The sequence below is a fragment of the Dasypus novemcinctus genome, chromosome 7 (assembly GCF_030445035.2).
Source record: "Dasypus novemcinctus isolate mDasNov1 chromosome 7, mDasNov1.1.hap2, whole genome shotgun sequence".
Taxonomy (NCBI): Eukaryota; Metazoa; Chordata; class Mammalia; order Cingulata; family Dasypodidae; genus Dasypus; species Dasypus novemcinctus.
In genome coordinates this window covers 89227048-89249722 of record NC_080679.1, presented here as the reverse complement: position 1 = coordinate 89249722, position 22675 = coordinate 89227048, and the positions used below count along the sequence as shown (strand labels likewise).

The window sequence follows — 22675 nt, the reverse complement described above, 5'->3', positions numbered from 1 at the left end:
TTCTTCTATAGGACTCCAGTGTCAGTCTGTCTGATTTCAAAGCCTGTACTCTTTCTTATCCACTAAGCTGTGCTGCCTTGTAGACTTAAAAAAAAATTAGAGAAAATTTATCCATCAGATTCTTAAGAATTGACCTTTTGCATTTGTTTTTCTTTCAAATTTATTTGTTGCATTTTATGTATTGGTGGAAAGGAAGTGGTTATGGAAGATGGGGAGATTGTGAAAGTTAACCTCTGACTTATGGGAAGCAAGGTGAGGGAAAGTGAATACAGAAAGTAGAAGGTGTATATATACACACATATATATACACATACATACCTTCCATACATACCATATGCACATATACAGAAAGTAGAAAGTAATACATATATATATATATACTTCCCCAATACTTAGGAACCATTGGAAACCAATTAACTATATTAAAATAAAATAATAAAGTAATAAAAAGCACTAGCTGAAAAAAATTTGGAGCACTGAAGCTGACACTGGACATAGAAAATTATGTAAAGAAGAGAAAAAGATTTTGAGAGTACAGGTAGAAAACAATAAGGAAAGGAAATCAAGATCGAAACCCATGTTGAGAAATAAAGAGAGCAATGCTATTAGAAAAATCATCAAGGGTCAGCTGATGCCTGGATTTGACAATGGCCAAGAGAGGCAGCCTGGACACGGAGAACTGAAGGCAGCTCAGAAGAGAAAGTGGATTGAAAGGAAAACTGGGTTTTGTATGCTTTGGGGTTTGTTTTGAAGTATCCTGATGAGAGGCTGAGATTAATGAGATCACAGGGTATTATATTTTGATTCTGGTTAAGGCATCCTAACGCACTGAGCTAAATGAAGAATGGCTAATTAACATCTTTTGAACCTCAGGAAAAAGGAATATACATCAGATTTGTCTTTTCAAGGCAAAAACAGTTGCAAAATCAAAACCTGTATCAACAGAATCAGAGTGATTATTCAGACTTCAATATCTCAATCCTAGTGCTTTTTTTTAGGTTCACAGAGCTTTCTAATCATCTCTGATTGATTCATTCATGGTATATGGAGAAGACTAGATTTTATTCTTACTGGGATCTGGGCAAAATCCCCACTTCTCATCCCTTTCGTATCGGCTTGTCGTGGCACACCACAGCAGGTCATCTTCCCGACCTTCCCGAGTGCAGTCATGGTGCCACTGGTGATTATACTGGAAAGGAAACATGCATGGCATCCCGTGGGCATTCCCTTTAATTGTATACAAATCTAGGAGAAAGAAAATTAAAAAGTCAAATAACTCACCCATGACAACTAACAAGGAGATAATGACGGACAACGCCCACCCAAGAAACAGACAGAGTCTGCAACTGTGAGCAAGGTAGTTCCATCCATCAGCCGCATGGGATCGAAGCCCCCTCTCAATTAGAGGTGGAGTGAACATCCCATCCCAGTATCCTTAGGATTGGGGAATGAATGATGGACTAGAGTAGACTTGCAGTTATTCTATTATAGACTTATTGTGATTCTAGCAATGGAAAAACTGCTAGATGTGGAGGCAGTGGCCACTGGAGGTTTTGAGGGGAGGGAGAGGGAAAAACATTTTCAGGACATTGGAATAGTCCTGAATTACACTACAATGATGGATACAGACCATTATATATTTTGTCATAACTTACAAAATTGTGTGGGATAGAGTGTAAACTATAAAGTAAACTAGAATCCACGCTTAGTGGCAATGCTCCAATGTGTGTTCATCAATTGTAACAAATGTACCACACTAATGAAGGATGTTGTTAACGTGGGAAAGTGTGGGAGGGGTCGGGAGTGGGACATATGGAAATCCCGTTTTTTTTTGATGTAAGATTTATGTAACCTAAAGCATTAAAAAAGTATTAAAAATTAATATGGTAGCTAATTCTTGTTTTTAAAAAAGATTAATGAGTACTATGCCAGCTTTATCTTTGGAAATTTTTAAATAGTTAATGTATTTTTTTAATTGACTGAAAACCCACTATAGGCAGGGCACTCGCTATAACACAGTGACTCCTCTGAGACTCACAGTCCAGTTTAAGTCAAAGTGCAAGCTGAGGTCTGGGTTCCAAAGAAATGCTGATAAATGGTTTCATTATTTATGGATCTACTTATTTATTTAAAATAGCGTTCTGCTACAATACAATAACCTGCCTCATCCTATTTCTTCTTTATTGTGGAAGCTCTGCCATTTCTGGCAGCCTGTTTGCTCCTGACCTCTAGGAGAATAAGAAGAGCCTAACCTGAGAACTCTGCACCTCGTCCTAGGAGGCTGGGGCTGAACGTGCTCCTGTTCCTACAAGGAATGAGCCGAGAGCAAGATGTTTTCAGAATGAGCTACACTATAGCAAGTGATGCAACCAGCACTCTGAATAACCTACAATTCTAAAGAAGAACCAGATATTTTGCTTCCTGTTACGTTTTTAGCCATATACTCACATGTAGCAGAAGCCTCTAGGCTTTGAGTATAAGGCTCAGGATTGAGACAAAAGCGTGTGTCCTAAAATATCTGTAGTTCCTAAGCAGCTATGTCCCTAACCTTAGGACTGGTGACACAGCATGAACTCAGTCTAGCCCCTGCCAACTGTGGGAAAGTGGTAGGAACCTCCGTAGCTGATGCTTTTGCCCCAGACCTATTGACTTGACTGAGGGTGGCCCTGGTTCTCCTCACCATCCAAACCCTGATTGAATCATGAAAAGTTTTTGTTGCTTCCATTTTTGCAAATGGATAGGAACAAAAATTTAATGAAGATTTTACTTTAAAATATCTTCTGATGCCCCCCAAAATGAGCCATTAGCATCTAAACCTCAGCAATTTTATAGGCATTTATTAGTTCATTCATTCAACAAATACTATTTGAGCATTTAATGTGCCCAGCACTGGGGATATGGTGGTGGACAAACTGACAAAAATTTCCTTTCCATGTGGAGCTTTTATTCTAGAGGGGAGAAAAAAAGAGAAAGCAAATATACAAATAAACAGATACTTGCAGGGGCAATAAGGGGCATAAAACACACACACACACACTAATGTAAGAAAAACAAGTGCGTGTGGGGTGGGGGCTACTTTTCAATAGGGTGGTCAATGAAGGCCTCTCTGACAAGAACGGAGTCTACAGAAAAGAATGTGTATGGGGATGATAGAGGAAGAGCAAGGAGGCCCAGTGGAAATGGAATCAAGGAAGTGCTAAGCATCAGCTCACACAGGGCCGTCTCTACTATGTTTTGGGCCTTGACTTTTACACAGGGTGATGGGAAGTCACTGGTGGGTTTTGAATGGGACATGATCAGTGTGAAGAACAGTCTGGACAGGGAGAAGCAGGACTGGCTGGAGGGCTTCTACAGTGGTGCAGGAGAGAGGTGATGATGCAGAGGTGCCTCCTGGCTACTTTCTCAGAGTAGGGGCATAATCAGTCATCTTTGGCCGTAAGTAGGAAGCAATAAGGAAAAAAGGCTGAGGTAGGTTATTGTATTCATCCTGACAAAAATCTTCACTTCAAGTATCTTTTTTTCTTCCATCTTCCTTTCCTCTCTCCTGTCCTCCCATTCTTTCTTCTCCTTTCCGCTGATTGTCAAAGTTATCCAAATGTTTTTCCCCTAACACCCTTAAATTCTGAGAAGTTCTGTTATTAGAATTTAGCAAGTCCATTTCAATACTTCAATAATCCTTTTTCAATAATCAAGTATGCAACTGACATGGATTTAGCCAAAGTCCCCCACTGCTCCAGGCACAGTGCACCTCTTTCATGTAATATGTCCTAAAAATCTTTAACCTTGGGGAAATATTCTCAATATACCATTTCATGAGCATCAAGATTTAACATTTTTTTTTACCTTTATGCAGATTTTCACAAATGCTTCCGCCACCTGACATGTAGGAAATCCACTTATGAAGATATTTCCATGAGGCCACCACGGTGTCGTTGTGCTTCACCTGGACAGTGTACTGGAGCGGGCCTGTGATCGTGTTCCTGTAACAGCGCCACCTCAAGGAAACGTGGGTGGAGTCACAGTCATATATGCTTAGTGGCTGCTCTGGATCAGATAAATTCAGACCCAGGCACCCACTGCCTCCTATGTTATAGAGGTGGTGGTTTGAAACCCATTTCCACAGCATATTCTTATTCAGTTGTTTGCAGTTCTCCAGAGTAAGTCCAGACTTGCCTGCTTGAATGCATGTCTTGAGACTCTCGCTTTGCATAGCAAATAGTCCTTTATCTGAAACAGAACAACAAAAGGTGTGTCAAATTTTCATATGTAATTATCTAGTATCATGGGGATCCCATGTGTAAGCTGTGATATTTCAGACAGATCCAGATGGGTAAGAGCTTTATTTGTATAAAACAGAGGAGTTTCTTGGGATGTAGAAATGGACTTACTGGAGCTCCTGAGAGACCTCTGATCTAAAACCCTCATGGCCATACCCGAACAAGCACTGCCTACCAGTCCCCTCAGTGTGGTCCTAAGAGAGAAGGAACTTGCCACAATTGAGGAGAGGGGGTGCTGGTAAGAACCCTCAGGGCTAGAGGCAAGGTGACACCCTGGGTCTCTTCAGACAAGTGCTGAATTCATGGCAGCTGGAACCAAGAACCACTGAAAGGAGCATCTTTATCAAAGTTCCTGTAGAAAACCAAAAGGATAAACATGGTGTGTTGCTTTGTGTCCTGATACAAGATGCAATGCTTGTGAGGGAAAAAAATGTTTCCCCACGTTTGCTTTCTGTGATGGAACCATCAGGAGTAGAAAGGTGTGAATGTTCTGCCATGGGGATAGACTTAGCGGGAGCAGCCTTGTTGGGTGGCACTGGCAGCAGTGGTGGATGCCCAGGACACTCGACGGCCCCACACCTACAGATGGGAGAGGTGCTAGAGCACCATGACAGTGGAAGAAGCCACAGAGCCCACACGGAAATGTGAAGAAAGAGGGCATCTGGTGATTTACTCCTCTGCCTCCACCCCTGAGAGCCAGATAAGGGATTTGATTGAGTGTCCTATGGTAAAGCTGGCAGGGCTAGCCTGGGAAGACAGGCTGGCTCACTGTCCCTACCTGACTTTACCTCAAGTTGCTGGCTTAGAAGGCACCTGTTATACAACAATACTTTCTCGTGGGTTTTTCAAAGGCAGGAATCATGTCTCATTTTGTTTCTCTAAGGACAGAGTGTACTGAGCACATCACAGAAGATCAGTAAATGCTTCATATTGACTGAATTTGTTGACAGCTGCTGCTTAGGCTATGGTTGCTGAGATGATCTCGCTTGGAATGTCTGGTTAGAACTTGTTTGTTCTCCCATCAGCTAGAGCTTCCTCTTTCATTACCTTCCTGTCTATTCTTTAAAAATCTGAAGGGACATTACCAGGTTCCCTTAAAATAGCTGAGGTTTAGCACGAGTTGTGTGCGAGGGGCACAGTGGGGAGAAGTAGAGGCTTTCTAGAAACTTGGAACAGGGCAGAATGAGCCACCTCATGTACCAAAGCATGGGAGCAATGCTTCATTTTGGTAAAAATTCTTTTGGTTTCTCCAAAGTTGTCAGGTTGAAGAGAACTGATTTACAGTAACCAAAATCACTCGAGACTGTTAAAAAAAAGATTGTCAATGTATTAATAAAAGCTATACCTCATTTAATAATTTATAACCTTACTTAGAGCCAAGTGTTTGAGGACTTGAATTAATTGTAAGAAAATTGCTTTGATCACCATGCATCAGAGAAATAGAAAAGGGAGTGTGGGAGGGAGAGAATGAATGGTTTTAGGAAGATTTCATTTAGATCAGGAAATTTGTTTTCCTAATGAAGGCCATGTCTGTTTGGTTATTAGTAATAATCACTCAAAATCAAATCCACCTCTCACTGATGCAATGTGGACTCTAGTAATTAACCTTCACTCCGACTTCCCTTTCCACGTTTTCCATGCCTGGGTAGAATGCTAACCTTAATTTCTGGTGTAACTTACCACTTTCCAGCTGGTCCAGAGTTCCATGGAATTTTCACTAGAGGATAATTATTTTACTATAATGGCTCTGTGTAGTGCAGCTTCTACCTAATTTATATGTTCAAATATGTCCAGCCCTGCAATTTAATGACTGTGCTTCAGCCCTCTGGGCCTCAGTTTAAACACCTAAGATGGCAGACAGACTACCTGGTTAATGGTTAAGAGCTGTGGAATGAGGCAGACCTGGGGTAGGTCCCAATCACTACAGACAGATGTGTGACTTTGGGCAAGTTGCTGGGTCTCTGTGAGCCTCACCTTCCCCTCTGTGAACCTGGCAAAAGTATGATATTGACCTCAAAGGGATGGAAAGGGTATTACGCTAAACAGCCCATACCAAACACACAACAGGGTATTTCAGCATGGGAAGATCTTGGTAAATGTGAGCTGTTGTTGTTGTTGTTATCATCACTATGATTCAGGATTTTCCAGCTGTAGATACAGCCATAGATCTGGGTGCTAATCTGAGCATTCCCCAAAGACATGTCTCTTTTTCCACCATCAACACTGAATCTCATTTTTACTTTAGCTTTTGTAGCACATAGTATGTGAAGACTTTTTGGTTCTAAACACTCCTAAAATACCATATTAACACCTCTTATGGTGGAAAAATACACTTTCAACAACTAGATTCAAGCACCATTGTCTCATTTTTTAAAAACCCACGTGCAATTATGATGAAGAGACTTCACCTATTGATCTTCCACATTACCTACCTGTAAAGTCTATACTGCTGGTTTTCATAGGAATGAAAAACTGCATGACGTTGAGAAGCACTGTGTGGTTGGGTGACTGGGTGGATTGTGAGTAAATGAACATAAAAATCGTACACCACCAAAATTTGGGGCGAATGAGAAATGTTTTAAACTTACACATTAAGTATTAAGAGGAAAGAATGACAAAATCAGAACATCTGTAGTCATGCCAGTTTAGAAGCTTAAACTTAATCTCAGGCTACTTGATTTTGGGGTGCTATTACATTTCCATTCCCAGCTGCCTTTAGACTGCAGCTCTGGAAAATTCTTCAGACTGTATCATAAGTATCTGTGACTTAGTAACAAATAGTAAACATGCTACATCCAGAAGAATACTATCTTACTTTAAACTAAAAATCTTCCCATTAAGTTATCATAGAACCTGGTCCCAGGACCATTCATCTCTATAGATTTATGGAAGAGAAAACTATGAGGAGATCTAATATAGGTATCCATACTCTGATGGTTAAAATATGCACATATGGGTTGTTTGTAACTAAAATATAATGTGAAAATAAGCCACCAAACCTTAGTGTCTGCAGTTGTCAGATTTCAAAAATGATGAAAATCATATGTGGGAGGAATCAAGATTGATTATATATGTCAACGACATCAGTTCTGCTTGAACACTGATTAAGTGATTAATGAAGTACTGCCAGAATTACTAAATCTCTTTGCAGGAAAACGTTATGCCTCCCTTCATAATGATAAGTTTAGGAAGAGAAAAGGATTGCTTTACTAGAAGTAACTTGTAAGCAAATTTCCATCCTTTTATTCAAAAACTCGAATCCATGGAAGACAGTGGCTATTCATTTTGCTTTTGAGTTCCTTTTAGAAGGAGTTCTTTTCAGACTCACCAGTTTGCCCCACAGGATAATTTGTACTTTCCTAAGGAGTAGGAGGAGAATATTTTCTTGATCACTTGAATTTTTTTTTTTTTTTTTTTTAATTTTTTTATTTTTTATTGACTTTGTAATAATATTACATTAAAAATATATATGTGAGGTCCCATTCAACCCCACCCCCCCCACCCCCCCTCTCCCCCCCCCCCCAACAACACTCGTTCCCATCATCATGACACATCCATTGGATTTGGTAAGTACATCTTTGGGCACCTCTGCACCTCATATACATTGGTTCACATCATGGCCCATACTCTCCTCTATTCCATCATGTAGGCCCTGTGAGGATTTACAATGTCCGGTGATTACCTCTGAAGCACCATCCAGGGCAGCTCCATGTCCCGAAGACGCCTCCACCTCTCATCTCTTCCTGCCTTTCCCCATACCCTTTGTCCATTATGTCCACTTTTCCCAATCCAATGCCACCTCTTCTATGTGGACACTGGATTGGTTGTGTCCATTGCACCTTTATGTCAAGAGGAGGCTCAGATTCCACCTGGATGCTGGATGCAATCCTCCCATTTTCAGTTGTAATCACTCTAGGCTCCATGGTGTGGTGGTTGTCCTTCACCTCCATCTTAGCTGAGTGTGGTAAGTCCAATAAATCAGATTGTAGGTGCTGGAGTCTGTTGAGGCTCAGGATCTGGCTATCACATTGTCAGTCCAGAGATTCAAATCCCCTAAATATATCTTAAACCCCAACATTAACTGCACCTCCAGCACATTAGCATGAAAGTCTTATGAAGGGAGATCCCATCTGAGTCCAGATTCATCACACATAAACACCATTTCCAAAGAGGGGCCATCTGCCCTGGTAGTTAACCCCATCGGCCATGGCCATAACTCTCATGGGTCTCTTTAGCCCTCAAAGGAACCAGGTTTCGCTTTTATGACCGCAGATGGAATGTTACTGTGTTCATTCATTCATTATTCACTCAACAAGCACCGCTGGGTGTCAGCTACATGCTGGGCACTGTGCAGGATGCTGAGATAGAGGAATTATTGGTCTAAATATCTTTCCCTTGAACTGTGTCTACTTGTCCTGGAATGATGGGAATTCACCTAGCTAATGAAAAGAAGGGAGTTCCGTCTGTTCCAAAGAACACACTGTAATTGCACTTAAGACCTTAAAAACAAGTGACGTAATACAAGGAAAAGAAAACAGACCAAAGTTTAAGACACTCAACTGATGTTATGTGTGGGGTGGACAGGACTCCTCAGTGTTATTAGACTTTTCTGATGGGGAAAATGTGTGCACACACATGTACTTGTCAGAGAAGGGATAGCAGAACAGTGCTGGCAGGAACATGGGGATGTCAGAGGAATTAACGTTACCCACAAGCCCAGACCATGTACTTCAAACTGGTTTGTCCTAGGAGGAAAGTTTTAAACCCATATACTCAATGAGGACCACATTACATCCAGATCTTGCCTTATTTACATAGATCGATTTATAATCTAGAAAGAAGTAGATGAACTGCTGGAGATTGTTGCAGAGGACATTGAAATAGGAGACCTGCAATTCCAGCAACAAGTGTTTATTGAGCACCTACTATGGCATGTGTGTGGAACCCTGCAGATACCAGGACATATACGTCATAGTGCTTGCTTTCAAGGAGCTGAGGGTCTCTCTTGGAGTCACTGAAATGTACAGAAATAATGATAACAATTTTAACATCTATTTTGACATAAGAGGTAGAAGCACATGGGGTGAAAACCCAGGGGCAGAAGGAGCCAATTTGGCCAAAAATAGAGAAATCTCTCTCTCTCTTTCTCATTTCCATTCAACAAGCATGTATTAGGGACCTATTTTTGACACATGTGGGGGTTTGCTGGTGAACCTGACACGGATGCCTGCCCTCATGACAATGGAGGAGGTGTGTCAATCTACAGGCAGATCCAGAGAGTGTCACTGAAGCCCAGCAGGTGTGGTAGAATATGAAGTGGGAAAGAGATGGTTTGGGGTGGTTTTATGGAGGAACTTGAAAACTTCATTTAAAAATTGGTAACTATTCTTCAGAGGAAAGGGAGCTTTGGAGGGTAAGAGAAGGCATGACTGAGGACTCAGTGTGAAAGATTAATTTGGGTAAGGAAATATCCAATGAAAACATTTATTGACCACCTACAATATGCCCAGCTGTTTTAGGTGCTGAGAATATAGCTGTGAAGAGAAATGACCAAGTGTCTGCCTTGGAGGAGTTCTCCTTTAGGTAGCAGGAGATGTATGGCACACAGGGGGACTTGGAGACTATTCCTACGATTCAGCAGGGAGACTAAAGGTACTGATGAGAAAGGAAAAGAGGGAGTGTCCTCGATTTGTCACTAACGAGAAATTTCAAAAAACTAGGAAGATTTGGCGACTGATAGAACAAGATAGAACATGTAGAAAAGGCAGTTGAAAAGACTTGCTTCTGGCTTCAGGGATTTGATAATTGACACATTCTTGCCAATCTACTCTCCATGAGACCATGAAGTTGAAACTAGAGTCTGGGGCCATTGTTGTGGTTTGATCCAGCTGCTTGAACAGTGCCATCTGGAGGCATCCACAGGAAGTTTCTTTGGAAGCCCTCCACTTGACTTTCAGCACCCCTTCTAATTGCGTCCACCCACTTTTCAGTGTCCCCTACTGCTTCTACACACCTCTTAGCTCAAGGAAAGATAATGTGGCTGAAGGTATTATAAGATAAAGTATGAAGCGTTAAGTTTAGGTGAGTCTCCTGACTTTTAACAGAGAAACCTGAAATAAATAAAAACACAATTCCTAAAGAAATACTTTTTTATAGTTTCTTTTCAGGTAATTGAAGAGTTGGTTACCATGACAGTAACCAACTAATCCAACTACCACATAGAGTCTCTGCATCTGTTCCTCTCCCTGTTAGGGGAACTGGAAGGACAAGTTCAAATGCACAGTTTAATCAAGCGCAATGTTTAAGACACACCTTTAGGAAACCACAGCTCACTAAGTTCAATGCAATTTCAATACCCTCCCAAAGTTCCCAGGTTTGAAACCTCTTCTATTCCCTCCCCACACACAGCCCATGCTGGATTAATGCACCTCCTGCCTTCCTCTTCCCTTGAATTTGGCCATTTCCTTGCTGTTTTGGCAGCACTTCAGTTTTGACAGGAAGGGACTCACAAGGTAGCAGGGAGGGCATCTGTCCCCTGCAGCCGGGCTCAAGGTGAGCGGAGTCCGGGCTTCTCTCCTAAGATAATCGACCTTTTTCTGCTATACACATTTGGGTCTGTCTGTGTCTGTTCCATCTAGGGAACATGGGTTCAGATTTGATTGTGTTGCTTCAATGACTCGGTAGCAGGAAGAGATGTTGCAAGCTGCTGATCAAGTCCTGTACATGGCTGAATGATACTGATAATCTGAGTGCTTAGTATGACTTTCCAAACCAATCAGCAAGGAAGGTCCTCTGCTTGTAGCAAGCAGCTTGTGCATAGTACTTGAAAGAACAAATTTGCAGAACAAGTGAAAGATGTGCCAGCCCTTCCTACCCCTCTCTATACCAATGTTAGCATTTTATCCCAAATCATTTGAGATTTAGTGTATGATAGCGCCTAAGGAAGCCTACTGCTACCTGTCAATTGCTTTCCATCAATCAATTAAAAAGTTACCTAAGCGCATTTTTTTAAAGACTTATTTATTTATTTATTTCTCTCCCCTTTCCCGCCCCTGCCCCCCCAGTTGTCTGCTCTATGTGTCCATTCGCTGTGTGTTCTTCTGTGTCTGCTTCTATTCTTGTCAGCAGCACTGGGAATCTGCGTCTCTTTTTTGTTGCGTCATCTTGCTGTGTCAGCTCTCCGTGTGTGCAGTGCCATTCCTGGGCAGGCTGCACTTTCTTTCGCACTGGGCGGCTCTCCTTATGGGGTGCACTCCTTATGGGGCGCACTCCTTATGTGTGGGGCTCCCCTATGCAGGGGACAGCACTGCGTGGCATGGCACTCCTTGCGTGCATCAGCACTGCACATGGGCCAGCTCATCACACAGTGCAGGAGGCCCTGAGTTTGAACCCTGGACTTCCCATGTGGTAGGCAGACGCCCCATCCATTGGACCAAATCTACTTCTCTAAATGCATTTTTAAAAACTTCTCATCTTGTCTCAGAACTTCTTCCTATTTCCCTGCCCTACCATTGTCCTTGATTCTGAGCCTTCTTTATTCTCCTGCAGCTTCTGAACCTGGATAATCACCGTCTCCATAGGCCCGTGGGACCCCTCTTGCTAAATCTTTTTACAAGTCTGTTCTCATCCCCTTGTTCATTTTCCTTTCTGCCTAATCTCCTCAAATTGCTGATCCAAGTTCTATGGGTGAACAATATTCTTTCTCACATGGGAAAAATGAAACCCAGCTTAATCAGCTCCACAGGCTCCAGTTTTGTGAGGATTCAAATTGCCTGTTACCTACCCCTTCTGAGATGGATTAACCCTTTCCTCTGCCCTTGACTCTGTCTGTCCTCGTTCCCTCCCCCAGCCCTCCCTCCCGTCCTCATTTGGCAGTGGCTGAGCCTTGCAGAAAATTGCACCTTGTTCAACGGGAAGGGGCTCTCTTTGAGGTTCCCTGCCACACTTCGCTGTCTCATCAGGGAATTTTTGAACTGAGTTGAAAACATTTTTCTGACGTTTAGCTTTTAGTTTATCCCCACCTCCCCATTATTTTGCCTTTTTGAAAAACTCAAAAGTTCCTAACAGATACTGCCTGTGGTGAAATCATTATTCGACTTACCCTGTTATCACCACATATATGAAAATAAACCATCTCAGTCACCTGGGAACCTCCTTACAAAAGCAAGTTCCGATAAGACATAATAAGACACAGCTGATGGGTTCAGAACGCTGTTAAAGTTCCCTCACCAACGCCTTGCACTTTAAAGCCCTGGGAGGGCGGTGGACTTGGCCCAGTGGTTAGGGCGTCCGTCTACCACATGGGAGGTCCGCGGTTCAAACCCCGGGCCTCCCTGACTCGTGTGGAGCTAGCCTGTGCGCAGCGCTGATGCGCACAAGGAGTGACCTGCCACGCAGAGGTGTCCCCCGCATAGGGGAGCCCCACGCGCAAGGAGTGCGCCCTTAAGGAGAGCCGCCCAGCATGAAAGAAAGTGTAGCCTGCCCAGGAATGGCATCGCACACGCGGAGAACTGACACAACAAGATGACGCAACAAAAAGAGTCACAGATTCCCAGTGCCGCTGACAACAACAGAAGTGGACAAAGAAGACGCAGCAAATAGATACAGAGAACAGACAGCCGGGGTGGTGGTGGGGGGGGGGGGGGGAAGGGGAGAGAAATAAATAAATAAATAAATCTTTAAAAAAAAAAATAAAGCCCTGGGAGAAATGAGTCAAAGACTGGGCCACCCAAACAAACAAAATCGGGAAACAACTTCACCAACAACCAAAACAGCTTTGGAAATGACATGACATTACTGAAAGTAGAAGTATTTACAATGAGTTGCCCATCTTAATTGCTTTGAGAATATGCCCATTTCTAAAATATTACATTTACTTAAGAGAGAGGCAGAAATTTTTAATAGATACTTTTAATACATGGTTGATCTCCATCCATCTTACTCAGGGCTGGCTACCCAATTTGCAGGGCCCAGGGCAAAATGGCTGGGGGCCGGGAAGTCGAGCCCCCCTTCCCGTGGACTGACTGCCCCAACCCACAGTGGATAGGGACCCCCATGGGACTGCAACCTCCCTGCCTGTCGCAGTCGGTATGGGATTGGGGACAGGAAATCAGTTCCCACTGAGTCTCCTGTAAGCTTGCAGGGGTGCTTCTATCCCCAGTGGAGGTGTTCCCCCCACCTTGTCCCACCTAGAAGATCCATCCATGGGGGTCAGCTTCCCAGCCTGGGCCTGCCCCCCCAACTGTGGTCCAGTTACCATGTGGGTGCAGGGCAGTGGGGACGGGACAGGGCCACCAGGTACCCATGGGGGAAGCAGGGAGGCTGGATCCTGCTTGACCCTAGGTTCCACTGTCCCATGGCACTTGTCAAACAAAACACAAATTCAAAGATAAAATTATTAAGAATTTCAAGGCAGTGACAGCAGAGTTTTAAATCCCAAGCATGAGGCCCTTCCGAGGGGGTTCCTGTGCCACTGCCTTGGTTACAGAATCAGGAAGCTGGCCCTGTTCTTATTTGAATGAGGTGAACACTACTGAAAAAAGATGGCAAACAAAAGAGTGTCTCTTTTACGGTAGCCCTCCTTGGGGCTAGAAGAGTATCTGCCTTGGTTTCCCCACTTGAACAGTAGTGCTGGCCTTACCTTACCCTTATAAGGATGACTTCAGTTGCTCTGATCACTTTACAAATGCTGGTAAGACTAAAAACAAACCTTAACTTTGAAAGTGGATGGCACAAAATAGCAAAAAAAGACAACAACAGTTTAGTTCAATCATCACTTTGAATGAGTGTCCTGTTAATATTTTCATATTTGAAAAGGAAAGTTCTCAAGAGCAGAATACCAACAGCTGTAAACGGGAAAATTTTCAGATTAGCATATTTCTTTGGAACTGTAGTGGTCTAGAAAGTATCATAAATTTAAAAGGCATATGGCCACCCATGAAAGCAGTCTGTTTTGTTTATCTCTATCACAGTGCCCAATTTATAGAAATTCTAATAATACTCCTTTATTTTTCTTAAGTAGCTTTATAAAATATTTTTACCTAAATGACCTAACAAAGTATTTATAAGGTGTGCTTTTGTCTGTTTCTTTTATTAACTGTAGTATTTTTTTCACTTTGACCAATTCAAAATATAATTTATGTTCTTGGCTATGCATTTCCTGAAAGGCTTCTAAGAATAAATTTCTGAAAGAAAGATCTGTAAAGGGCTCAGATATGTTGCTTTGATAGAGCCACTTAGGGATGAGTTCAGAAGAGGCAGAACAAAGAAACCATTTCTTCAGAAAATCTGATATAAATAAGCAAATTGTTAGGCTAAGGGAAGGGGAGCTGAGGAGAGGAGTATGCAATCTGCGTGGGTCAAACTTTCCAGACCTTGGGTTGAAGCCGGTGCTATCAGTTACTGCAACAAGCAGCAATAAGAAAAGAGGTAAGAAGATTAATGAAAAAGTAAAAAGAACCAGGAAAGCTGGAAATCTATGCTGACTCGCAAAGGCTCATGAGGAAAGAAGTCGTTCAGAGGAGATGGGATGAGATGGGTCAGAAGGGGAAGAGGGGAGCTGAGGTGGCACGAGAGAGTAGTCACCTCTCTCCCACTCCAGAAGGTCCCAGGATCAGTTCCCGGAGCCGCCTAATGAGAATACAAGCAGACACAGAAGAACACACAGCGAATGGACACAGAGAGCAGACGACAAGGGGAGTGGGGGTGGTGGAGAAATAAATAAAAATAAATCTTAAAAAAAAAGAAAAGAAGGGGAAGAGATGCTGAGAGACAACAGGCAGAGGAGGAGGAGGGAAGTCTAGGTGCCTGGAGTGAGTCACGGCCAGGAAGGGAAACGAAACCATCAGATCAGGCGTTTATTTACAGCCCAAATCTCCTGATTAAGAGAATGGCTCATTGCCCAGGGCTGTAGGAATGGCCTAGAACAATAAATAAACCAATAGCTTTGCACACTTCTGCTTTGTGAAAATATTCTCTCCCACATGTGGAAGTAGGGGTTTGGGAAGGGAGGAGGTGCAGAGAGCAAGAGTCTGCTCCCGGGTTCCTCCCGTCACAAAATCATATTGCATGCGATCTACGGGATGAAGTATTTCGTGGGTCACAAGGCTACTCATGGATCCTTTACATTACTGCTTGAGTGCCTGGTTCTAATCCTCACCAACAAGTTCCCATGGGCACAAGCTACTTCATCCTTGTTCATCTCTAAATAAAATAGGGGTATGCATTCATATTACCTACCTCACTGGGTTGTGGTAAGGATTAAATGTGGTGATACAAGTCAAATGGCACATAGTGAGCCCTCCGCAAATGTCAGATGCTATAATGAGCAGTAGAGAGGGGGCAATTTTACTTTCATATCAGAAATGGAGGCATGGGGAAAATCTCAAGGCCACGGTTCCTCCCCACTGCTCCCTCCACGTGCCAGCCTCCGTCAGAAACCCCTCCCCCGTGTCACACTCTCGCCTCACTTCTGTCCCTGTTGCCCGCCACCCCGAGCCTCTGTTCCCCACCGTCACGAAGGCCTGAACACCAGCAGGCTCCCTGACGCCCCCCACACCTTTACTTCCACACGGGTGAACCGACACTCTGGCCCAGTATCTTCTCTGCTATAGGTTGTGACCCATCAATGGGCCGTGTCATCCGTTCAGTGTGTCATGACTAGCATTAAACAAAATAGTACAAAATAGAATAGAAAATTATCAGCACACCTGTTGTGGGTGAATTATGTGTTCCCTCCCCACCCCCCCCCCCCAAAAAAGATATGTGGAAGTCCTCACTCCCGGTACCTGTGAACGTGGTCTTATTTGGAAATAGGGTCCTTGCAGATGTAATCGAGTTACGATTAGGCTGGGTCTTACTCTAGTGACTGGTGTCCTTATAAGAGGAGGGAGACACAGACACAGAGGACACAGAGAGGGAAGGTCATGTGAAGATGGAGGCAGAGATTGGCGTTACGGTGCAACCAAGTCAAGGCCCGCCCAGGATTGCTGAGAACCCCCGGACGCTAGAGAGGCATTGGGCAAATTCTCCCTCTAGGGCCTTAGAAGGAACCAACCCCTCTGTCACCTTGATTTTGGTTTTCTAGCCTCTAAAATGTGAGAGTAAAGTGTCGTTTTAAGCCACTCGGTTTGTGGTACTTTGTTATCTAGGCAACGCTAGGATACTAATATAATACCGCATCAGGTAAAGGTATTTTTAAATGAAACTTTTGTTTCAGTTACATAGGTGTGTGGTCATGATGTAAAATGTATTTCTTATAGTGGTTCATTGACAAAAAGTTCTAAACTCTTCTACCTGCTCTGGCTCTAGGGCTGCTCTGGACTCTCTGTTTCTGACCCCCTCTGCCTTCCTTGGGTCTTGTCATTGCAGAGAATGGATCCACTTCCCAAACTTGAAATTCCTACTGTACAGTTACTACCCCTCCCATTTTGCCACCCTCTCCAGTCTCCCAATTTCCACTAAGTCTATTTTGTTTTATTTTCTTCTCTATTAATCCTTATCTCCTTAGCTCAAACTTTCTGCTCCTCAGTACTCCTACTGGGATTGACTTAGTGCAGCTCATCAGAGGCTTTCTTCTTGGGCTACTGCTTTAACCTTTCAGACAGTCACCTCTCCCCTGCTTCCAAATACAGGCATGTCACTGCTTCTTGCCCTGCCCATGATACTGCTCTGGGAACCTGCCCTGTCCACAGTCCCCAAAGTGGCAGCAGCCCTGCGCACAGAATGGTCTGGCCTGCCCCAGCCTACCCCACCTGAGACCCAGCCAACTAGCCAAGGAAGGCCTCTGATTCCAGCACAGAGCACGTGGACTGGCCAGATCGCTGGGGCTAGGGTGGCCAGATTCCTCTCTTAGGAGGCAGAGAAGCAGAGAGCTCTTCCCAGGAGGCTGTGGGAGCTCCACAGCAAAGATGCTGAAGTTGAAGCAGAGGAAACTAGTCAACAGAAAAGAGAACTGAGCTGGGACTACCACATAGCCCCTGAGGGAGAGAAAGAGAAGAACTGGCTGCTTCATTCCAGCAATGAGCTCTGGTTCCCAGAAGGCCTGATTTTCAAGGAGACCTGTCCGTGGATCACCATGAGGTCCTGGTATCCTTACAACCAGCCCTGCATTGGCCTGAGTGAGCTTCAGGGGCTTGCTTTCCTTGCCTCCCAAAGAGCCCAGACTAGAATCTGCAGCTCATTGAACTTCTGTTGCCCAACATGTGATTCTGCGCCTTTTCATGGATTCTAAGCTTTCTTCAGAATGCTCTTTCTCCTTTTTCCCATTTGGTAATTACTTACTTACCCTTTAGCACAACTCAATTGCACTTTTGTGAGTCTCCAGTTCCCCAGGCCAGCCCCCAAAACTCTGCATCCTTTCAGCACTTTCTCACCTGTCATAACACCCACCACACTGCTTTGCAGTTGTTTATGTTTCTGTCTCTGCCCCGTACCCTCAGCTTCTGGAGACAATATCATATCTTCTTACTCAGGTGTTCATCTCCCTAATCTTGGGAGGCATGTGGCAGATTCTGTGGGTTCCCTACCCACATGCCCTACCTGGAGGTCGCTGACCTGCAGACTGCTCCAGCATACTCTTCCTGTGTCTCTCTGCCTGAAGAGGCCAATGCCCCGGAACGACCCTCCATCAGCGATGGACGGCAGCTAGTGAATAAACACCCCAGCTTCTCGCTCCCTTCTGAAGTATGTTCTCCACAGTCCTGCCGAGCTCCCGTGTGAACCTGAGTCCTCGCCGCTGACAGTGGCTTTCTTCTCTCCCCTGTCTTGCTTCCTCACTCCCTCCCCGTGCTTTCTGTGATCACTTCCCGCATAAACTACATGCACCCAAATACAGGTCTCAGGGATTGCTGTTGTGTGAACCCAAACCATGACAGGAGGATAAAGCACATAGTGTTTAACAGATAGTGAAAAAACAACTGAGGCCTTTAGCTGCCCTCCTCCTGCCCCTGTCCCATCCTGGGCCATCAAGAGAAGCCCCGTTTCACTCTCTTTTCTCCTGACGGGACTCTACGCACAGCACCCCACTTCCCTTGGTGGCTGGTCACTCAGAAGCACCTATCCCACCAGGCCCCAAGGAGTGGTGCTGGGAGGCTGAGCACTGCAGGAGGACAATCTCTTGTGTTGTTGGTTGGGGCCATTTCATATTTTAAAATCTCAGTCCTCAACATGGCTTCAAAGTTCTGCTACTTGCCTCCAATTCATTTCACTTGTCATCCTCCAGAGAGAATATGCCCACCTTTCGCCAAGGCGCCCCACCCACTTCATTCTTTGCCCTGCTTTCCCAGTATCTGGGCTACCTGAATGAGTTAGGTTAGCAGGTATTTGAAGACTTCTTGCTTCAGATTCCAGATTGGGGAAAACAAACCACCATGAGGTGCCTTGTTTTAGCCAACTATAGGCAGGAGACAAGCTTCAGACATTCCGAGTTAAATGCTGTGCACAGGGCTGAAAATAACTGTTGCAGGGCAGCCAACCTGTCAAAGAGATCTGGACTGGCCAGAGGAAGAAGGCTCCATGGTACTATCTAAGCAACAGGAAAAACACTAAAATACTATTATTAGCTCCATTTTTATAGGTGAGGAAGTTGGGGCCCAGAGAGGTTAAGTAATGTGCCCAAAGTCACACAGCTAGTACACCGCAGAGCCAGATTTTGAACCAGGCAGTCTGTCTCCAGGGTCCATGGATTTAACTACAATATGACATTGCATCTACTGATGTTGGAATACAAAATTATTGATAAATGATTGAAAAGTCACCAAAACTCCACCTACCACCTGTCTTCCAAGGCTGGGATGCTTATAACACATACCAGATCAATCAATAACACATCTCAAACAATTCAGATGAAAAATGCCATATAATCTGTCTCACATCACGACGTATGACTTATTAGTGGATATGAAACTAAAATGGGTATGCGTTTTTCTGCTGGTTGCTCTGTGGATTCCAATCATGGCTAAAAGTGAATGAATCTGGTCAGTGTGAGTCAACATTGCAGTGAGCGCTGTGGTAAACTGAGGTATCCTAAAGCATGGCTGACTACATGGGGGTCCATCTCAGCTTCCACAATTGAAAAATGGGTGGTTGGACAATGTCTCCTGTCCCTTCCACCCCTAAGATTTTGCTTTCCATCTTTGTACGGCCAAGAAAAACTTGGTTTCAAACCCATGTAGACTGCATTTGAATTCTACTGCTGTGTGTGACTGGAGTCAGGGAGGGGACGGAGCCTGTGTAAGAGCCATTAGATTCACTCCCCGCTCTTTAGAACATTAGCAGCAGCAGTTTCATAGCTGAAGAAACCGTGACATCTGTGTCAAACCCCTTCAGATCTGCAAACTCAGATTTGTCACGTGGAGGACACGGGAGGCTGCAGGTGGTTCTGATTTCAGTGTCCTTGACCACTAAGAAGACGGCACTAATTAGAAACTATCTCAGGCCAGGATTTGGGTCTGCTACACAGAAAAAGGGATTAGCCGCTCAGTGCTAAGCCTGGCTCTGAGGCTCACCAGCTCAGTGATCCTCAGATCACTGAGCGGTTTGGTTCTCCAGCTTCTGCCCGAAGGGCTGTTGCTCTCTTCTAGACACCAAGATGCCGCATTTTAAACTGTTAACAGGAATGCACCAGGCACTCTGGATGAGATGTGGCAGGTGTATCCACAGGAGCAACTTTTACTGAACTGACCTACAAGGCACAAAGAAGTGGAAGACCCGTTTAGTAGAAGAATGGTCATGTTGCCCAACCTGTCTCCGATAAGGCCTCCTGGGAATGTTGCAGAAAGCGGTCCAGAAGGGCTGCCTCAAAAACTATACATAAGATGTTAAGAAAGTAAACAAAACAAATGCAGGCATCGACCACACCTCATTCAAGCCCTTTTCTCCAAAGGTATCCCAAAGGCAGGGAATGGAAGCTCCCACGTGATCATTTAACTTTGTGCTACCTCCCCTCCTCTGTCCACCCACGGGTCTCTGCATCTGGACCCTGGCTTCTCTGCCTTCTCTTCACCAAGGTGGGCCCCTGGAGGCGGAAACCTCTCCTCCTTCCTCTTTATAAGCCACTTAGACGTGTCTTTCTGTGTAGCAGGTGCTCAATAAAAGCCTGCTGAGTTGATCCCTGGGGGGGAGAGGGGAGGGAAGGAGGGAGGGTGTGCTGAGTGGGAACCTTGAAGGATCGCTCACAATGGCCAAAGCACCTGCGCCCCAAGTGCATTAGAAACCTTCTCTTTTAACCCTCAGTGTTCCTAAGGGTATCACAGAAGCCTTTTTTCTAATGGAACGAAGAGGGTAACTTGCTCGAGGTCAAATAACTCATTGGAGACAGTTGTCTCTCCCCCAGGTTGTCTGAGAAGCCTTAACGCAGATCAAGTTTTCTTTTCCAAAGGGGCGGAGGCGAGAGGCCTGGCCCGGGGCCACTCCGCAGGTGACCGCGCGTACACTGCGCGCTTGCTTTGGGAAGGGACGAAAAGGAAAGTCCTTTTGCCATCATTTATCCAGAGAGGTGGTCCTCTCAAATAAACAACTCTCTCGGAAAGTTTGCATTTGGAAAGGTCTCCTATGCTCCTGTACCTGGCTTGTCCTTGGATGCCCGAGACCTCGGAAGGAGCGAAGTCTAGTTGCTTACCAGTCCAGCCCCGGCCCCTCGCCGCACCCCACCCAGAAGCCCGGGGGAAGGGGCTGCAGGAACGCCCCATCCCTAGGGCTTTCCCGGGACTGCGGACACACGGCCCCATACGAACCCGGCCGCCGCCGCCCGCCCTCCGCTACGCCCCTCCTTGGCTCCCTCGACCACCCCCGGTCCCCGACGTGCCGATGTGTTTCCCCCAATCGGAGGGGCACTCACCCTGCCACTCGAGGGCCCGCTCGGGCTGGAGCGCCGCCGCCGTGCCCTCGCCGGAGCCCCGCGGCGCGCCTGACAGCAGCAGCAGCAGCGTTGGCAGCAGCGGCATCGCTAACCACTGCGCTCCCCGCGCGCCGCTCCTCGCGCCCCCCCGGGCCTGCCCGCGCGCAGAGCGCACGGCCCCGCGGCGCGGGAGGCGGCCCGCAGCTCCTCGGCGCCCCGCCCCCGCCGGCCGCCGCGCCAACCCCGTGCCCCCGCACCCCATTCCGCCACCCGCGTGTCCACAGCGTGAGACGCTAGGGAGCTCTGGGTTGGAAGAAGGAAAAGTCGCGGCGTTTTCCCCCGCCCTACCCACTCCAGCTTGGGGAAGGACAAGAGGGAGCGTTCATCCGCCCATCCCAGAAATTCCTGCCTTTGGAGTGGAGAGAAAGGAGGGGTGAGCCTGCCGGAGCGCGCTCCTCCCGCCTCCGGCCTCGCTCTTGCCTTCTTGGGGGGAGGCCGAGAGGAGTAGGGATCAAGGGAGTTGAGATTCCCCGGGACAGGAAGTCTGACATCTGGGTTTGCGAATTACCCAGATTCTGGTAAACACTGCGGGTTTGGCGGGAGGCAGCTTAAAGTAAACCGAGCTCCTCCGTGAACCACGTGTGCTGGAGCGCTTTGAGCATCTCCTCCTCTGGAACGTGGGGCACTGGACACCCCTGAAATTTTGTGCCCAGGTCTCCATCTGCCTCACTCCTCAGTAACTCCCAGGCCTTTCTATGTTGAGCTTATTTACATTTTAAAAGAACTCCCCGCCCCCCCCTTTCCCCATCTCCTTTGATCCCCTAACCCAGTAAAATGGGGGTGCGGGGGTGGTAGGGGCGTTCTTCCACTACACAGCAGAGAAAACCCGCCCAGAAAGGTGAAGTGATTTGTTCAATTTTACTCCTTAACCTAGTAAAAATGACTTCTAAACTAGTAATTAGGAAAACCCTGACTAGAATGCAGTCCTTCTCACTTTATCCTTCAAAGAACCAGTAGAACACCGCAAGCATTTAATATTCAGAGCAGGCTCATATAGTGACGTCCTGAATAGGACGTGTCATTAGCCATTGAAACATAAGAGTAGGGATGAAAACTAAAGGGAACCTTTAAAAAGGGAAAAGGTGAGGGGATCTTTGAGGAAATGCGTTTCTCAGCTATCAGCCAATACCAAACCAACGTTTTTGAGTAACTGTCTTAGTTTGGTTTCCCTGAAGAGAGAGCCTGGGAGGCCATCTCAGGCAGGAAGGAGGAGGATTGAAGGTCAGAGTGAAATAGAGAAGGGAAAGCAATTGCCTTGGCCAAGGCAGAAGAAATGGGGGCTTAGTATTGCAGAAACCTCAGAAGACCTCCGAACAATCTGCCCTGCTGACAAAAGGAAAGAACATGTATCCATAAGTTCCTGGTTGGTTAAGGCAATGCTAGGGTAATTAACTTCTCTGCACACTGCTGCAGCAGTAGCAAGCTTCAAACCTGGTCACATCTCCGCATCCAAGAACCCCCCATGTCAAGAAGTGAGAGGTGATGACATCATTGGAAGTGA

The 22675-nt window shown here is 45.5% G+C and overlaps 1 protein-coding gene across 1 annotated transcript in view; it reads right to left on the bottom strand.

Moving 5' to 3' along the window:
• Positions 1-21318, bottom strand: part of PLA2R1 (phospholipase A2 receptor 1) — a 126614-nt gene extending 105296 nt beyond the window's left edge. The window contains exons 1-3 of the mRNA XM_004463890.4: positions 21115-21318; positions 3844-4227; positions 1072-1245 (exon numbers count right to left, since the gene is read on the bottom strand). Of these exons, the coding sequence (XP_004463947.3) occupies positions 1072-1245; positions 3844-4227; positions 21115-21220 (664 nt within the window). The 5' untranslated portion in view covers positions 21221-21318. The remainder of the gene's footprint in view (positions 1-1071; positions 1246-3843; positions 4228-21114) is intronic.
• Between the last annotated feature and the right edge of the window lie 1357 nt (positions 21319-22675).